This window comes from Aegilops tauschii, chromosome 2 (genome assembly GCF_002575655.3).
Source record: "Aegilops tauschii subsp. strangulata cultivar AL8/78 chromosome 2, Aet v6.0, whole genome shotgun sequence".
Taxonomy (NCBI): Eukaryota; Viridiplantae; Streptophyta; class Magnoliopsida; order Poales; family Poaceae; genus Aegilops; species Aegilops tauschii.
In genome coordinates, this window is record NC_053036.3 from 8,159,370 (window position 1) to 8,174,184 (window position 14,815).

The 14,815-nt window shown below is 47.3% G+C and overlaps 2 protein-coding genes across 3 annotated transcripts; both read right to left on the reverse strand.

Annotated features, from left to right (window-relative positions):
• Positions 1–1,133: 1,133 nt before the first annotated feature.
• On the reverse strand, positions 1,134–3,992 carry LOC109777769 (cytochrome P450 85A1-like). The gene is made up of 8 exons (XM_020336330.2): positions 3,802–3,992; positions 3,109–3,433; positions 2,342–2,743; positions 2,132–2,218; positions 1,957–2,035; positions 1,739–1,845; positions 1,513–1,637; positions 1,134–1,412 (listed from the first exon to the last, which is right to left on the reverse strand). The coding sequence occupies exons 1-8, from the start codon at positions 3,990–3,992 to the stop codon at positions 1,325–1,327; spliced, it is 1,404 nt and encodes a 467-aa protein (XP_020191919.1). The 3' UTR covers positions 1,134–1,324.
• A 1,591-nt stretch (positions 3,993–5,583) lies between these two features.
• LOC109777768 (cytochrome P450 85A1) lies at positions 5,584–8,986 on the reverse strand. 2 transcript variants are annotated; one of them, XM_020336329.4, is made up of 8 exons: positions 8,541–8,986; positions 7,660–7,984; positions 6,806–7,207; positions 6,625–6,711; positions 6,456–6,534; positions 6,254–6,360; positions 6,021–6,145; positions 5,584–5,913 (listed from the first exon to the last, which is right to left on the reverse strand). In XM_020336329.4, the coding sequence occupies exons 1-8, from the start codon at positions 8,738–8,740 to the stop codon at positions 5,826–5,828; spliced, it is 1,413 nt and encodes a 470-aa protein (XP_020191918.1). In that variant the 5' UTR covers positions 8,741–8,986; the 3' UTR covers positions 5,584–5,825. The 2 variants fall into 2 exon arrangements, with proteins under 2 accessions (XP_020191918.1, XP_073363780.1); XM_073507679.1 differs by having other exon boundaries at positions 6,021–6,360; positions 8,541–8,915.
• Between the last annotated feature and the right edge of the window lie 5,829 nt (positions 8,987–14,815).

Sequence of the window (14,815 nt, forward strand, 5' to 3'; positions counted from 1 at the left end):
GGTTCAAGTGCATCCACCGACGCAAGAAAACGTACGAAAACATTTCGAAAAAATCTGGAACTTTGTGGTAATGATCATCAACAAATGTTAGAGAGGCTTGCCAAGTTTGATGGTCAATTGACATCCGAGGAGAGCTGTACAAATAAACATTACAAATTTTGGACAAACAGTGCACATACATTTTGACTATTTTTGAGTAATTTTGTTTTTTTTTCTTGTAGAGCTCCTCGGATGTCATTTGACCACCAAAGTTTGCAAGCCTCTCTAAAATTTGTTCATGATCATTTCCACAAAGTTTCAGATTTTTCTGAAATGTTTCAGTATGTTTTCTTGTGTGGGTGCATCGAGGGTGGGTGTAGAAAAACCACTCTCTATTTCCTTGTATGCACGATTCTTTGCTATGTTGTTGAACAAAGGATCTCTTCAAATTGTGGCGTTCTTCAAATACCGAATCTAGAAGATTGTATCGTTTGTTTAATTCTAACTTATTTGTTGTATCTTTGCTTGGTTGAATAAGCGTGTTCGTTATTTCCCAGCTATTTTCACTTACTCAATTAATATGAAGGATATATGAACTGTGAAACATAAGAAGTATCTGAGAATGTTTTTCTAATTGTGTTTCCAAGATTCTGATAGATTACACGAGTAACAATCTTATATAAGATGCACATAAGTTTTTTTAAGCACACAATAGGTAATATTATTTATGAAATACATTTCATAAATGAATATCATTGGTAACTGTGATAATATTTATAAATAGTCACATGTATTAAAGTTCATGATTATACGCATATGAGTAAGTCCAAATGCCAGTGTCCCGATCGGAAGCGCTGGTGCCAGGTCCATGATACAGATCAATCGATTCCAGGGGACTGCCAGACGAACTGGTTTCTCACGACTGGAGATCGGCGATGCTCTAGACGAGGCCCTAGCAGTGGTGCCGGCGGGCGTAGTTGCTTCCAATCCGATCCCATCGGCTGATCATCCTGATGCCGTGAAGAGCAACAGGTACACGCTCACCCTGACGTGTGGTGCCGTTCGTTTCGATCAGGATTCCGCAAGACAAGAAGGCAGGATTCAAGAACACGCCCACGCCCCTACTGTGCTTTAATCTCCAAGAGCAAGGATCCTTTTTCAATTCATGTTCTTGTATTTGAATGATATAGTCATGTAGTCATTACATCAAAATGATCTCTTGGACAAGTCCTAATATCTTACAAGCCTGGTCTAATCCGTTCATCGGCGCGGAATCATGATCACACTCTCATCGTCCCTGTCTGGGTCCTACCAATCTAAACTAAGCAAAATGTATGTTGCAAGATCAGTAATCTTGAACTCGGATATGTAACCCGTTGGGAGCTTCCACCCGGGGGAATTTCAGTATGGTGTTCTTGCCTTCCTCCTCCCATCTGCAACATCAAGACCGAATGACAAATATTTGTTGTTAGTAAAGAATAATGCCGGAGTTGTTCTCTTAGCAACCGAGCGTGGAGTAACAAAGGAACATACCTGTATCGAGTCACAAAATAGTGTAGGAAAGTTGCAATCTCAGCCGTGCCCATCTCCTTCCCGGGGCACATCCGGCCGCCTCCCCCGAACAACATGAAGTGTGGGTGTGATTCCATGTTCTTCTCCTGTATATTTTTAGTAGGTAGCACAAGATTAGAACATCCTATGTTGTGGTGGTATGTTTGAGTAGGTAGTAAAGATCATAATTGTCCGCTCTTTTGCTTACCAGCCATCTCCATGGGTTGAAGGACATCGGGTCAGGGTACATGAACGAATCGTAGTTTATTTCCCTTGTGTAAACATAGATTCTCCAGCCTTTTGGAATGACATACCCTAAAACAATTGGTGAATCGTGGGTAAATGACACCCTAGTCGCATTAGAACATACTTAATATTTACATAGAAAATGCAGAAATGGCAGGATAATTTGCAAGCATAACTCACCATTCATTTCTACATTCTGAGTAATTTTTCTCAGCAGCCCATTCACGACTGTGGCTAATCTTAGCGTCTCAAATATGACCTGCAAGGTAGAAGTATCCATGGGTACATCATGATCATACTAATAGTAAGTTCGTGCTCTCACTTCATTATTGTGTGTGTTTGATCTCCTACATACAGCTCGAGTGAAGACCATGGACTTGAAATCCTCGTAGTTGATAGCCTCCTCCGGCGATTTTCCCTTCCTAATATCAAGATGCTCTCTCTACATTCAGAAGTGAAAAGACAATCACTAAACTCTTGAAGCACATGATCTTTTCTTTGAAATCAAATTTGTCTTTTGCTCGCAAAAACAATATTAATTTGTCTTCAGAGTATGTGCACATACCCTTAGTTCTTGGAGAGCCTGTGGATGGTCGGACAGGTACTTGACAGCCATCATTGAGGTCGTCGACATGGTCTCATACCCGTCGTAAATAATGGTGATGATCAAGTCAATGATCTGCTCATCACTGAGCTTTTCCCTGGTCCCATCATCACCACTTCTCAATAGAGCCTCCAACATGTCACCGTGAGCTTGATTAGAGGACCTCCGCTCCGCGATCATCTTCTCTAGCATGGACACGAACTTCTTCCTCGCCTGCAAGCCCTGGTAATACCTGGTCCCTGGAAGGTTGATGGGCAAGGAAATGGTGCCGAGCGCAAGGGTGTAGAGCTCTGTATTGAGGGCATTAGAGAGCGGGCCCGCGGTGATGCCGGCGATTTGCCTGAGCATAGATAGCGAGGTCATCTAAAAGGGAAAGTCAGTCAGCAACGATATGAGCAGATAAGATTCTGTGATATATTATTGGCATGCCCATGCAAGGAGATGCTTCTAGGAAACTCTGCAACAACCACAAAAGCGGCAAATGGGAATGACGGTGTCCCGAAATGTGTTACTCTTTTTTTAGCAAGGAGATAGTATAAAACGTTGCAACAACCACTTTGGATTTTACCCCGTTACTGAGTTACAACTTTGAGTTTGTACCAATTTTTTATGTGTCCCTAAATGTGATATATCAAATTTTTGTGGTAGTTCTGAGGTCAGTTACCCATTTCTTTTTTAGGGCAAAGTAATACGAAAAGCGAGCATTTCTTTGGTAACTACTGACTGACCTCCTTGGTCTTTGCCTGGATGTCGACGACGGAGCCAGACCATCCATCAAGGTGGGAGCGCATGAAGGCATCCATCTTGGGGAGAAGGTTGGTGCGGATCGCGGTGGGGTGCACGAGGCTGAGCATGGCGCCGCGGATGAACCGGTGCAATGGGCCATGCAAGGCACCGATGTTGTTGGGGCCGAGAATGTCGAGCATGGACTGCGGATAGCCGGGGACCAGGCCGCCGGACTCACCCTGGAGCAGCATGCGGCGGTTGAGCTCGGGGTCCATGCACACCACCGTGGGGCACCCTAGGACGTGCGTCCGAAAAATCCTCCCGTATCTGCAGCAGCGCACGGATTAATTCCTCGTAGTACTTTCGAAGAAGACTTATATGATATGGAGTATTATATTCTTTCGTTTCTTAATATTACCTTCGTCCCAAAAAAGTTGTCTTATATTTATTTAGAGACGAATGAATCTAGCACTAAAACATGTCTAGATACATCCATCCGTATTTAGACAAATGTAAAACTAGCTTTTTGAGACGAAGGAAATAGCAAGCTAAGAAAAAAGTTTGTCTCTTCACCGGGATACCTGAAATCCCGGTGAAGAGACATGTCCGTCCGGACATTAGTAGCTACTACTCTGAGAAAGAAAATGCATCATCAACATCAACCATCCGAGAAAGCGGCAAGTTGACGGACGTACCTGAGCCTCCTCTCCTTCATGAAGCTCGGGCCCTGCTTGAGGAACCGGGTGGTCTCGCCGAACAGCGGCCACCCCATTGTCCCCGGCGGCAGGCACCCATTCCCTCTCCTGCCGTACCTTACCTCGTTCCACCAAAGCAGCAAGCTGCTCGCAACAACCACAACGCCGATCAACACCAGGAGGAGCGACATCTTCTTCTCCTCCTTACTGCCTCCACTCCTCTGCCTCTTGGTTCAAGAGGCAGGTGATCCCTACTGCTTGTGTGTGTACTGGAGGAGTTAGGCCGGGGCGGAGGGGCCGTCTTATATTCGGCGATTAAGGAGATAATCACATGCAGATTCGTAATTAGCATCCATCTAATATTCGGCGATTAAGGAGAGAATCGCATGCAGATTGGTAATCTCTATATTCATCTTTTGGAGTATCATTTTTTTTAGTATTAAAAGCACGAGTTGAGTTGGATCCAAACAATATCAGCCATTCAACCGTACAAATCCGACGGTTCAGATTTGTCTATGTTCTAGTGTCAACACCAACAACGCCTAATCCTCACCGTTAATCCTCTTCATCTGACGGCCCATATTCATCCAATAAGGTACTCTCTCTTATCCCCGAAAGAGCGGCGGTTAATTTGAGAATCGCATGCAGATTGGTAATACTCGGCCATTAAGGATTGAATCACCATTAATCTCTTCCGAAGTTCCCTCCTTGAGAGGGGGGGGGGGGGGGGTTCTATTGGAGTGGTGCGGACGCACAATGGTAATATAGCATGGGGCATTAATGAAGGAGAGAGTGAGGCAAGAGGTGAGTGGGAGGTTCCAAAAAGTTCTTGAAAAAACTTGTGAAAAACTCCAGAATAATATTTGAGTTCATAAACGCTATAGGATTGTCCAAGGTGGCTGCCCAATGTGGGCCAAAAGAGGCCCAAAGGAGCGCCACCTTAGGACGGAACGCGAAGGCAAATTAGACATGGGGAGGGGCAATCACTTTGCCCCTTGGTTCGGCTGTGTGTGTGTGTGGAGAGAGAGACCCCATCAACTCCAAAAATGATCTCTTTCACATACTACCTACATTCTTGTTCCTAGATGTGGAAGCGTTGTCGGGTTATTACTTCGGAACGCGTGAATGTCTCGAAGGGGTCATTTACTTTGACTCTTGACCGGCTGATCATCTCGAAGAATTTCTCGTGGCTAGGGGGTATAAACCTACCCACGGGAATTGTCGCGCTTCACCGATTGAATAAACTACTTCCGCTACTTTGCTCGTTGATGAGATTGATCTTACCGGCACCTTCATAATGTTCCTGGGTGTGATCATGTATCATAAATTTTTATTGGGCAACATGTTCACCTACACACGGTCCTCCCACCATCATGGGATCACGACCGTAGCATTCCCACACCGCCCTGCTCCCTCACGGCCGCATCCGCTTGTCCCACATACGTTTAGGAAGACCGCGCCCCATGACGGTACGCCTCGTTGTAGTGATGGTATGGTGAAGAGAGAGCATGCTCTCTTGTTAGTCACCATGACTACGCCAACGAAGCAGAGCAACAACTCCCACCGCACAAGGACAACGCCTCCCTGATAGCCGAACTGCAGCCCGGCACTCTCCAGCCTCCAACTCATTCAAAAATTGTATCCGAGACTCTACTTCCTTCATTTTATTGCATATTTGTTCTTTACACTCGTACTGTTCAGACAATTGTATTTTTATCTATCTATCATTTGACATGCAACTCTGCTGCATGTGTGGTTCGACAAGAAAAAGAGAGTTGAAGCTATCCACATCATACGCCTTTGTTCATTTCGGAATTGGTAGAACAAAAGAACACAGGAGCATGTTGTTGCCTATTATCCCGGCTACCTAGTGAACCTATAACATCTATACTATCGCTATTTTCCTATGTTTATACAGGCATCAAATTTCTAATCTAATCTATTCATCGGCGCAGAATCGCGCTCTCATCGTCTTTGTCTTTGTCATATCTATCTAAACTCTGCAAAATGTTTCTTGGAAGAGTTCAGTAATCTTGAACTCGGATATGCAGCCCGTTGGGAGCTTCCACCCGGGGGAATTTCAAGATGGTGTTCTTGCCTTCTTCCTCCCATCTGCAACATCAAACAAAATGCAAGCATCTGATGTTAGTAAAAATGACGCTGGAGCTGCCCTTAGCTAGCAATCGGATCGACGTGGATTAATGAGAGGTTGAACATACCTGTATCGGGTCACGAAATAGTGGAGGAAAGTCGTGATCTCCACCGTTCCCACCTCCTTCCCGGGGCACATCCGGCCGCCCCCTCCGAACAACATGAAGTGCGGGTGCGATTCCATGTTCTTCTCCTGAACATTTTTAGTAGGCAAAAAAAGGTTAGAACTTCCTCTGCTGTGGTGATATGCTCTTGTACTGGTGCTTTGATGGTAATTAATATTTTCCGCTCTTCTACTTACCAGCCATCTCCACGGATTAAAGGTCATCGGGTCAGGATACATGAACGGATCGTAGTTTATCTCCCTTGTGTAAACATAGATTCTCCAGCCTTTTGGAATGACATACCCTGGGAAAAAAATCGATAGTACACCAATTAGAACTGACCTATTCCTTTTCCTAGAAAATGCTTTAGTGGCAGAGTAATTTCCAACCATAACTCACCATTCATTTCTACATCCTTAATAGTTTTCCTCAGCAGTCCATTCACAACTGTGGCTAATCTTAGCGTCTCAAAAATGGCCTGCATAGAATTGTCCATGAGTACATCATGATCATACTCATATTATACTACTACTCTGACTTTATCTTTTGTGTCTGATCTCCTACTTACAGCTCGAGTGAAAGTCATGGACTTGACATCATCGTAGCTGATGGCTTCGTCCGGCGATTTTCCCTTCCTGATATCAAGATGCTCTCTCTGCATTCAAAGGTGACAAGACCATCAATAAACTCTAGAAGTACATGATCTTTGCCATGGAACGAAAATTGATTTGCAGAGTATGTGTGCACACCCTAAGTTCTTCGAGGGCCCGCGGATGTTCTGACAGGTACTTGACAGCCATCATTGAGGTCGTCGACATGGTCTCGTACCCAGAGTAGATGAGGGCGATGAGCAAGTCAATGATCTGCTCATCGCTAATCTTTTCCCTGGTGCCGTCATCGCCGCTTCTCAAGAGAGCATCCAACATGTCATCGTGAGCATCACCAGAGGATCGCCGTTCCGCGATCATCTGCTCTAGAATGGACACGAGCTTCTTCCTTGCCTGAAAGCCTTGGTAGTAGCTGGTCCCTGGGAGGTTGATGGGCAAGGAGATGGTGCCGAGCACAAGCGTGTACAGCTCCGTCTTGAGGGCGTCAGAGAGTGGGCCGGCCGTGACGCCGGCGATCTGCCTGAGTGCAGACAGCAAGGCCATCTGAAAGGGAAAGGGAAAGTCAGTTAGATATGATACGAGGACACATGATTCTGTGATATCTTTTGCCATGCTCAAGCAGGGAGATGAGATGCTTCTATGAAACTCTGCAACCACCACAAAAACGGCAAACGGGTAATGATGATGTCCTGAAATGTGATGCTCTGTTTTTGCAGTGAGATACAACAACCACTTTGGAATGTGTAGAGTAATGCTGTCACTGAAACAAGGCTATTTTTATCACCGATACATCTGGCGTCCACCAAGCTAGCATTCGCAAAACAATTAACAGGCGAAATGTATTTGAACAAAATTTTCTCGGTAGCATGAAAGGATGCAAAATATTTTCAGAGCAGAGCAGTGAACTAATCTGTGGGGGACAGAGAAATAACATGGAGGCTTTTTTTTTTGCAAAAAAACTGCCTCTAGATGTACAGGTGGCCTGTGTGGTATACCTCCTTGGTCTTGGCCTGGACGTCGACAACGGTGCCGGCCCAGCCGCAGAGGTGGTCGCGCATGAAGGCGTCGATCTTGGGGAGGAGGCTTTGCCGGAGCGCGGCGGGGCGGACGAGGCCGACCATGGCACCACGCATGACGCGGTGCAGCTGGCCGTGCACGGCGGCGATATTGTTGCGGCCGAGGATGTCGAGCATGGACTGCGGGTAGCCGGGCACCAGGCCGCCGGCCTCGCCCTGCAGCAGCATCCGGCGGTTGAGCTCCGGGTCCATGCACACCACCGTGGGGCAACCCAGGATGTGCGTCCGGAACAGCCTCCCGTACCTGCAGCAGCGCCTCCATTACTATTCCTCGTTCAGAACAAGATTAACATCCCATGTTTTTCTTACTGGCAAGCAAGCAAGAAGACACAAAGATTTGCCCACAATTTTAGTCATGATGGAACATGGAACATGGAAGTATCAGCTACAGTAGTATGATTATGATCCGCTTTTGATCTGTGATAATACTAGTAATTTAGAAATGGTGCTTTGGGAGCTGGAACAGTGATGAGCGTGTGTTATTATGTGAGCTTTTGGGGGACACAGCTTGATGCTCCTCTTTCTTTACGGATCACTTTTCACGGCCGGAAAGTTGCTGCCAAACCGGCACATTCCCGGCGTTAACAGATTCGTGTGTGCGAGTATGCTATGCTTGTCGCAATTCTTGGGAAAATATTAGAGGTGGTTCTCAATTATTGGACAGCATCCGTTTCAACGCGGCAACAAAATCTCCCAAATCCCGGTGAAGAGACAGACATGTCCAGACTCGAGACACGGGAGGAAGAAGACGGAAGCAAGAATGCAGAGCCATATCGTCGACCATGCGGACTAGTACGTACCTGAGCCTCCTCTGCTTCATGAAGCTCGGGCCCTGCTTGAGGAACTCGGTGGTCTCGCCGAAGAGCGGCCACCCCATTGTCCCCGGCGGCAAGCGGCCCTCCTTCCTCCGGCCGTACCTGACCTCGTTCCACCGCAGCAGCAGGCTGCTCGCGAGCACCACGCCGACCACAACGCCGACAAGCACAAGGAGGAGCGCCATCTTCTTCCTCTGCCTCCGCCTCCTCTGGTTTCTTTGATGCTCTGCTTGGGTTCAAGAGGCAGAGCGGTGTCTGTGTTGGCAACAAGTATTGCTCTTGCTTGGTAGGCAGAGAGGACGCCCTTTTATACAGGGAGGGGAGGCCACACTCCACAGCAAAGATGAAAGGGGGGAGAAGATTCCGCCTCCGCCTCCGCCTAATTATCCACCCCTTGCTGTAAAAAACGGAGGGACGTCCGTTTCTTTTCCGACGAGGGTCCCCATTCCAAGGCGAGGTCTTGACCATGGAGGGAGGGAGGAGCGGATCAAGACGATGGTCAGATCATCAGATGGCATTGACAACTGCGACGCGCACCGCACCGCACCGCACCAGAGAAAATTGTGCACAAACCAACAAAATAGCGGCGATGGAGATAGAGGTGGTGGAGAGAGATGAGATGAGCAGGAGGCCTGCTGCGGCTAGGGATAGTAGATAGGATAGGAGGGAGGCGCATGCTTGGCCTCGACGCGCACCGCCGTCCGTGTGCGTGTCGGTTTGCGCCCATCTGGTCAAAAGGTGGCCTGCCCAGACGATGGGATCCGGTGTGTGCGCGCGCGCGTGTTTTTGTTTTTTTCTTCTTCTTTTTTGCCAATGTGTAGTTATTTGGGTTTTATTAGAGCATCGACAGCCGGCGACCCAAACCGGCCTCAAACGCTCGGTCGGCTCGTTTGGTCGCTGACCGGTCACGATTTTTTGAATCAGACGGACCCCTCAAACGGGTCTCAAACGCCCGGGTTGACTGGCACCCCCATATCCAGCCTAAATATGGGGCGGATATGGAGCGTCCGGGCACGTCCGCCACGTCGGTCTGACGGCGGGGTCCCACGCAGAAACGCCCGGAAACCCAGCGGTCCGATGGACGTCGTGTCTGTTGCCGTGGTGTGAACGCCGCGTGGAGCCGGTCCGGCTCGCCGTCCAAGACCTAATTCGGCTATTTAAGCCGGCCGGCGTCCCGCAACCCTAACATATCCACCTCCCCCCTCTCCATGCCACCAGTCCGAGCCCATCCCCTCCTCCCTCTCCCGCTCCGGTGCTCTACCCACGGTCCGACGCTCCGCCCACGCTCCGGCACTCCGCCATGCTCCGGAGCAAGATCACCTACTACGCCATGCTGACGCCGGAGCACCGCTACGAGATCCAACAGGAGATCCGGGCGACGCAAGCCGCGCGCACCGCCCGCATCGCTGCGGGCTGCCTCCGGACTCGCCAGAGCCTGACGAGGAGGAGGAGGAGGAATCGGGGGAAGAGGAGGACGAGATGGCTCCGATCGAGGTGGAGGAGGCGGAGCTGCTAGCAGCAGCTGCCGGCTTCAACATGGATCAGGCGGAGCCGGAGTTCGTCATCGCCCAGTCCGACAAGATGGCAGACCAGTAGGCCATCCTGGAGTCCATCCAGGATGGGGCCTATGTGGAGGCCAACCGGGCGTTCCTCCGGCGGGAGCAGGCAGAGTCTGACGCGCACTTTGCCAAACTCGGCGCAAAGATAGAGGCGGAGGAGGCCGGAGCAGAGCAGCCGGAGTCGCTGGAGGAGGGGAAGTTGCAGCTGGCGCCCATGCTGCCAGAGCCGGGCACGGAGATCGTCGACATCTCTGACGAGGATTAGCTAGGTGATCGACGTAGTACGTAGATTTTTATAGTTTGTATGTCTTTGTATGGATTTGAGAATCTAGTATGAGATGTCCGAATGCAAGACGTGAAATTTGAGGAGTGCCTGGTCACTGCGAGCGGACGCGCCCGGGCGCGTCCGTGGACGTTTGTGGGGCCATATTTGACATATCGGGTTGTAGATGCTCTTACTACTTCCTTGCCATGCACAGGAACAAAAACGGACTGGAAACATTTTGCTTTTTCAGAGGAAAAAACAAAGCTAGAAAAGATCTACAGGAACAGATTATTATTTTTACATGTAAACGGAAACAAAAATGAAACAGTGTTTTTGAGCGAAACAGACACGGAAATGGGACCTTCTACTTCCGTGAATATGGATTTTTGTTTATACGATTGGCGAGTGGTTGCTTTGTAACTCGATCATCAAACAACGAGCAGAATGCCCATATGAGGCCCAGCTTATAACATACTCCTTCCGTCCCAAAATTCTTGTCTTAAATCTGTCTAAATACGGATGTATCAAGTCATGTTTTAGTATTAGACAAGAATTTTGAGACGGGGGGAGTGACACGCATGTACTCTACTAGATTATATGGTTGTAAATATATATAGAACATAAGTAGCATTTCTGATGCATGTTAAGAGAGATGTAACTAATGTGATTGGTGAGGTGGCATGTGTGGTGAGTTGGGTGTGTGCATATTGAGAGAGAATATAAATACCATTTTATATGCATGTGAGGGGAAATAATTACTGAGGTGATCAGGTGGCATGTGTGTATGCTGAGAGAATTGTGATGGTGAGGATGAACTATTTAGGTATATAGAATACTATGCTAAGTCACTAACCTAATCATATTATTTTATAGCCATGTCAAAAATTGATTAAGTTTTTGGGTTGCTTATGTTTTTCTCTATTGTTCACGGGGTTTTCAAGTTCCAGTCAACAACTGCTTTCCATGCCAAGTCCGATCCGCATTCGCACCATGTTTGTTTTCGGTATCATCTGTTTCCATATTCATTTTCGTGGTATGTGTATCAGTTTTCGCTTCTGCAGGAAAAAAATATGAAAACAAACATGGTAGCACTCAGTGCCATCCGGTTTTGCTCCGCTTTCATCCCTACACAAATGGTACAAAGCTGCTTTTTTTTTGGGGGGGGGGGGGGGGGGGGGTAATTTAACCATCCATTGCACATCTCTGCTACTGTTTTCATTTTCGAGCTTGATTCTGATTAATACAGTAGTCAATTATGATAACAAAATAGACGTGTCATCTTTACCCTAAATATTCTTTCTCACATAGGCACTTGGTTGTCATGTCCTTTCTTCGAAATGTATAACTTGATTTTTAACTCTTAATCAATACGCCGGGCAAAACTTAGGTTGCGTTATGAGTATATAATACAAATTGCATATTCATGTAGCATGTAAAACAGCTCTAATTTTGTTTGATTTTCAATATTGGGATCAAATATCTAATTACAGAACTAATACCATATGGGGAATGGAAACAAAAATGTTTTGAGGCAGCCATATTTTTTTGGTTTTTGACAGATTATTAGATAATTTATTTAAAAGGCAAAACCAACCAAACTGTCTTTGTGGACTTTTTGTGCGGGAAACATTTGTAGGATATATGCTTACTACAGAGTAAATATTCACAACATATGATAAAGGAATAAAGCAAAGTTGCAAATATCTTAGACATGTCGTGGCGGCAACATCAAGTTAAATAATTGCCATCGTTGAATTTGCTTACAGCAAGGACTACCAAACGTAATAAGTATGAAATAGATAAATTGGTTTCCCTAAACTATGACTTCTGAAAATCCCAACGACTTAAAGAAAAAGGAAATGTCTTTTTAGAACTTAATTATTTCGAATAATTTTGATAATCCAAATATGATTTTTCTTTATACTTGAAATATGTATGGCTGAAACCCTTTGATCAATGGACGGCTAAGAATGAACGTTCCTCATGTCAAACTAAAGGAGCTCTATAAGAGAAATTCTAGTGAAAACAACGATTTATCCAGGATTGTATATGTAGCTGATCATTCCTCCACAATCAAAATACGAGCGTTGTTGATCTTGATCGGAGATTTGCTTGTGAATAGTGGGTCGATGTTGATCCGATCAATCATGAGGATTTGAAAGGGAGTTGTTGCGTTGCATGGGTGCCATGTGCAAGATACATGCTTGTGTCCGCCTACTGATTGCTCATGCACAGTGCTAGCCCGGTTAAAGAGATTTATGCTTAATGGTTTTTGTGTATTTGTGTGGCCGGGGCTGTGTAGGTTAAACTTAATTGCTCAAATAGAATTAGAGCGACGGAGGTTGCCTTTGAGGTGGCACACACATGGGGTGGTTTGCATTGGACCATTTTTACTCTATGGTTCCTGCCGGCCGGCACTTGGATCGAGAGTGGGCACATAATTAAAGGCGATCGAAGGCATATTTGTTTCTGTAAGAAAAACGAAAATAAAGTGGCGGATCAAGGGTAGTTTGCTGTCACGGATGGTCCTTCAGCTCACATGCAGGCAAGTGTGATCATATGGGCTCTGTTTCGTGTCGTGGGGTTAATCATACTTGGATCTGTGATTTAACAAGCCAATAATGCACGGGACCAGCCCATATGATGTGCCTTTGCTTAGGCCATCTTCAACTCGGACCCTCAAATAACCTGCAAACGTCTGAATCAATCTGGTGGGACACATTTTATCATCCAACGTAGAGACGTATTAGTCCATGGACGTGTCCGCTTCCGTTTTCCCGCAAACCAGATGCAATCTGGAGGGCTTTGCGAGAGTTCGTACCTTCACCACATACGCATCCGACAAGCGGTCTCACTCAAAACTCGTCTTGCAAGAAAGAGTACGACATGTGACAAGCTAATCACCTAGTTGCGATGGCCTCACGTCTAAGTCCTCACACTAAGACATATGCCGTGACAAAACCATGACAGCAGCCATGGCGCTCGCAGCGACGGAAGGAGCACCTCCACGACCTCGCCCACCTCGCCGGAGAAGTCGAGCGGGAGCAGTCCGTCCGTCCGGCGACGACGGCGTCGCGGGGCCGAGGCACTGCCTGTCGTACGCGGGGCCGACGTCGCGAGAGGGCCGTGGCCATTTTCTGTCTGGCGGCTCGCCTGGTGTTGCCCCCATCCGTGCTTGTCCGCTCCGTGTGTTGCGTCGTTGGGTGCATCCATCCTTCGCGCGTGTCCGCCGCATGTCCGTTAGACGGACAGCTGACCCAAACGGACAAAAAACGAAAAAAATCGACGTCCGTTTGGGTCACCCGGTTGGAGTTGCTCTAAGAGAAATACAGAGGGTCGGTGGAATAGATAAGTAGGTATGATACTCAACATGATGGGTGGATTATTGGAGTGGATGATGGTAGATGGATGGAACTGCTGGCCAAGGGGCAAGAGGGAGTACCCGTTGCTGCTGGGTGCATGTGGGTCTGGCCGTGTGCGCAGCAGCATAGCACGTCAATAAAACCAGGTTGAGCCCTACCGCATGCGGGGCTGGTTTCAGTGGCTAGATCTCCCTGACCTGCATGCCCACTCGTGCGCCCTCTGTCCTCTATCTCTCTCAAATTATTGACCCCCACGAGTACTGTGTACAGTTACGGCTAGTAAATCATGATGTGATGGTCAGCTGCAGAGCCTTGGATCTGTTTTCGGTACCGTGAGAATGAACAAATCTGGCCCTTATCTGAAACTTCATCATAAAATGGTCCCAATCTAAAAATATTACATGAAATGGCTCGCTTTTACATGACGCCCGGGGCTAGGGCGCCATGCTAGATAGCATGACGCCCCGGGCTACTGCGGTCATGATACTCCTACTGCTAGCACCAGGTCATTTTCAGCACAAATAATGAGCTGATTCATGTCCACTTAACCCTACCGTGAGGCGACTTAAAAAGCTGGTACGTATAATTGATGAATCCTTGTTGGCCCGGTGGGTCATACAGGTTGGCGTGGTATCCAGTCCATGGCCGGATTAGTTGTAGGACCGAAAGCACTGTTTTCGCGAGAGATTTGAGTAAATAGATAGATCGGCGCGTGCCGCCTTGCGTGCTTTAAACTTGTGTGAACCTCATCAAAATATTCATTCCATTTGGTGTGTTGCATGTACCGTTCAGTGCATGCATCCCATCATAGCAACTCGAACGCGATGACCCAAACGAACACTTATCTTATCCGCTTTTGGGTTGACCTGGCGAACCGGCGCGTCCGCTTTTTAGTTTGGGTGGACTGATGCGCCCAACGAGGGAGGCAGACCCATATTTGCCCGCGTCCAAATAAATGTAAATGATAAACACGTGGCCGAAATAAACTTAATAAAACATAAATAGTCCACTTAAACATTAATTAAACAATATAAAAACTCTGCCTGCACGCTGCGTTAGGCGTTCGCCTTGCCC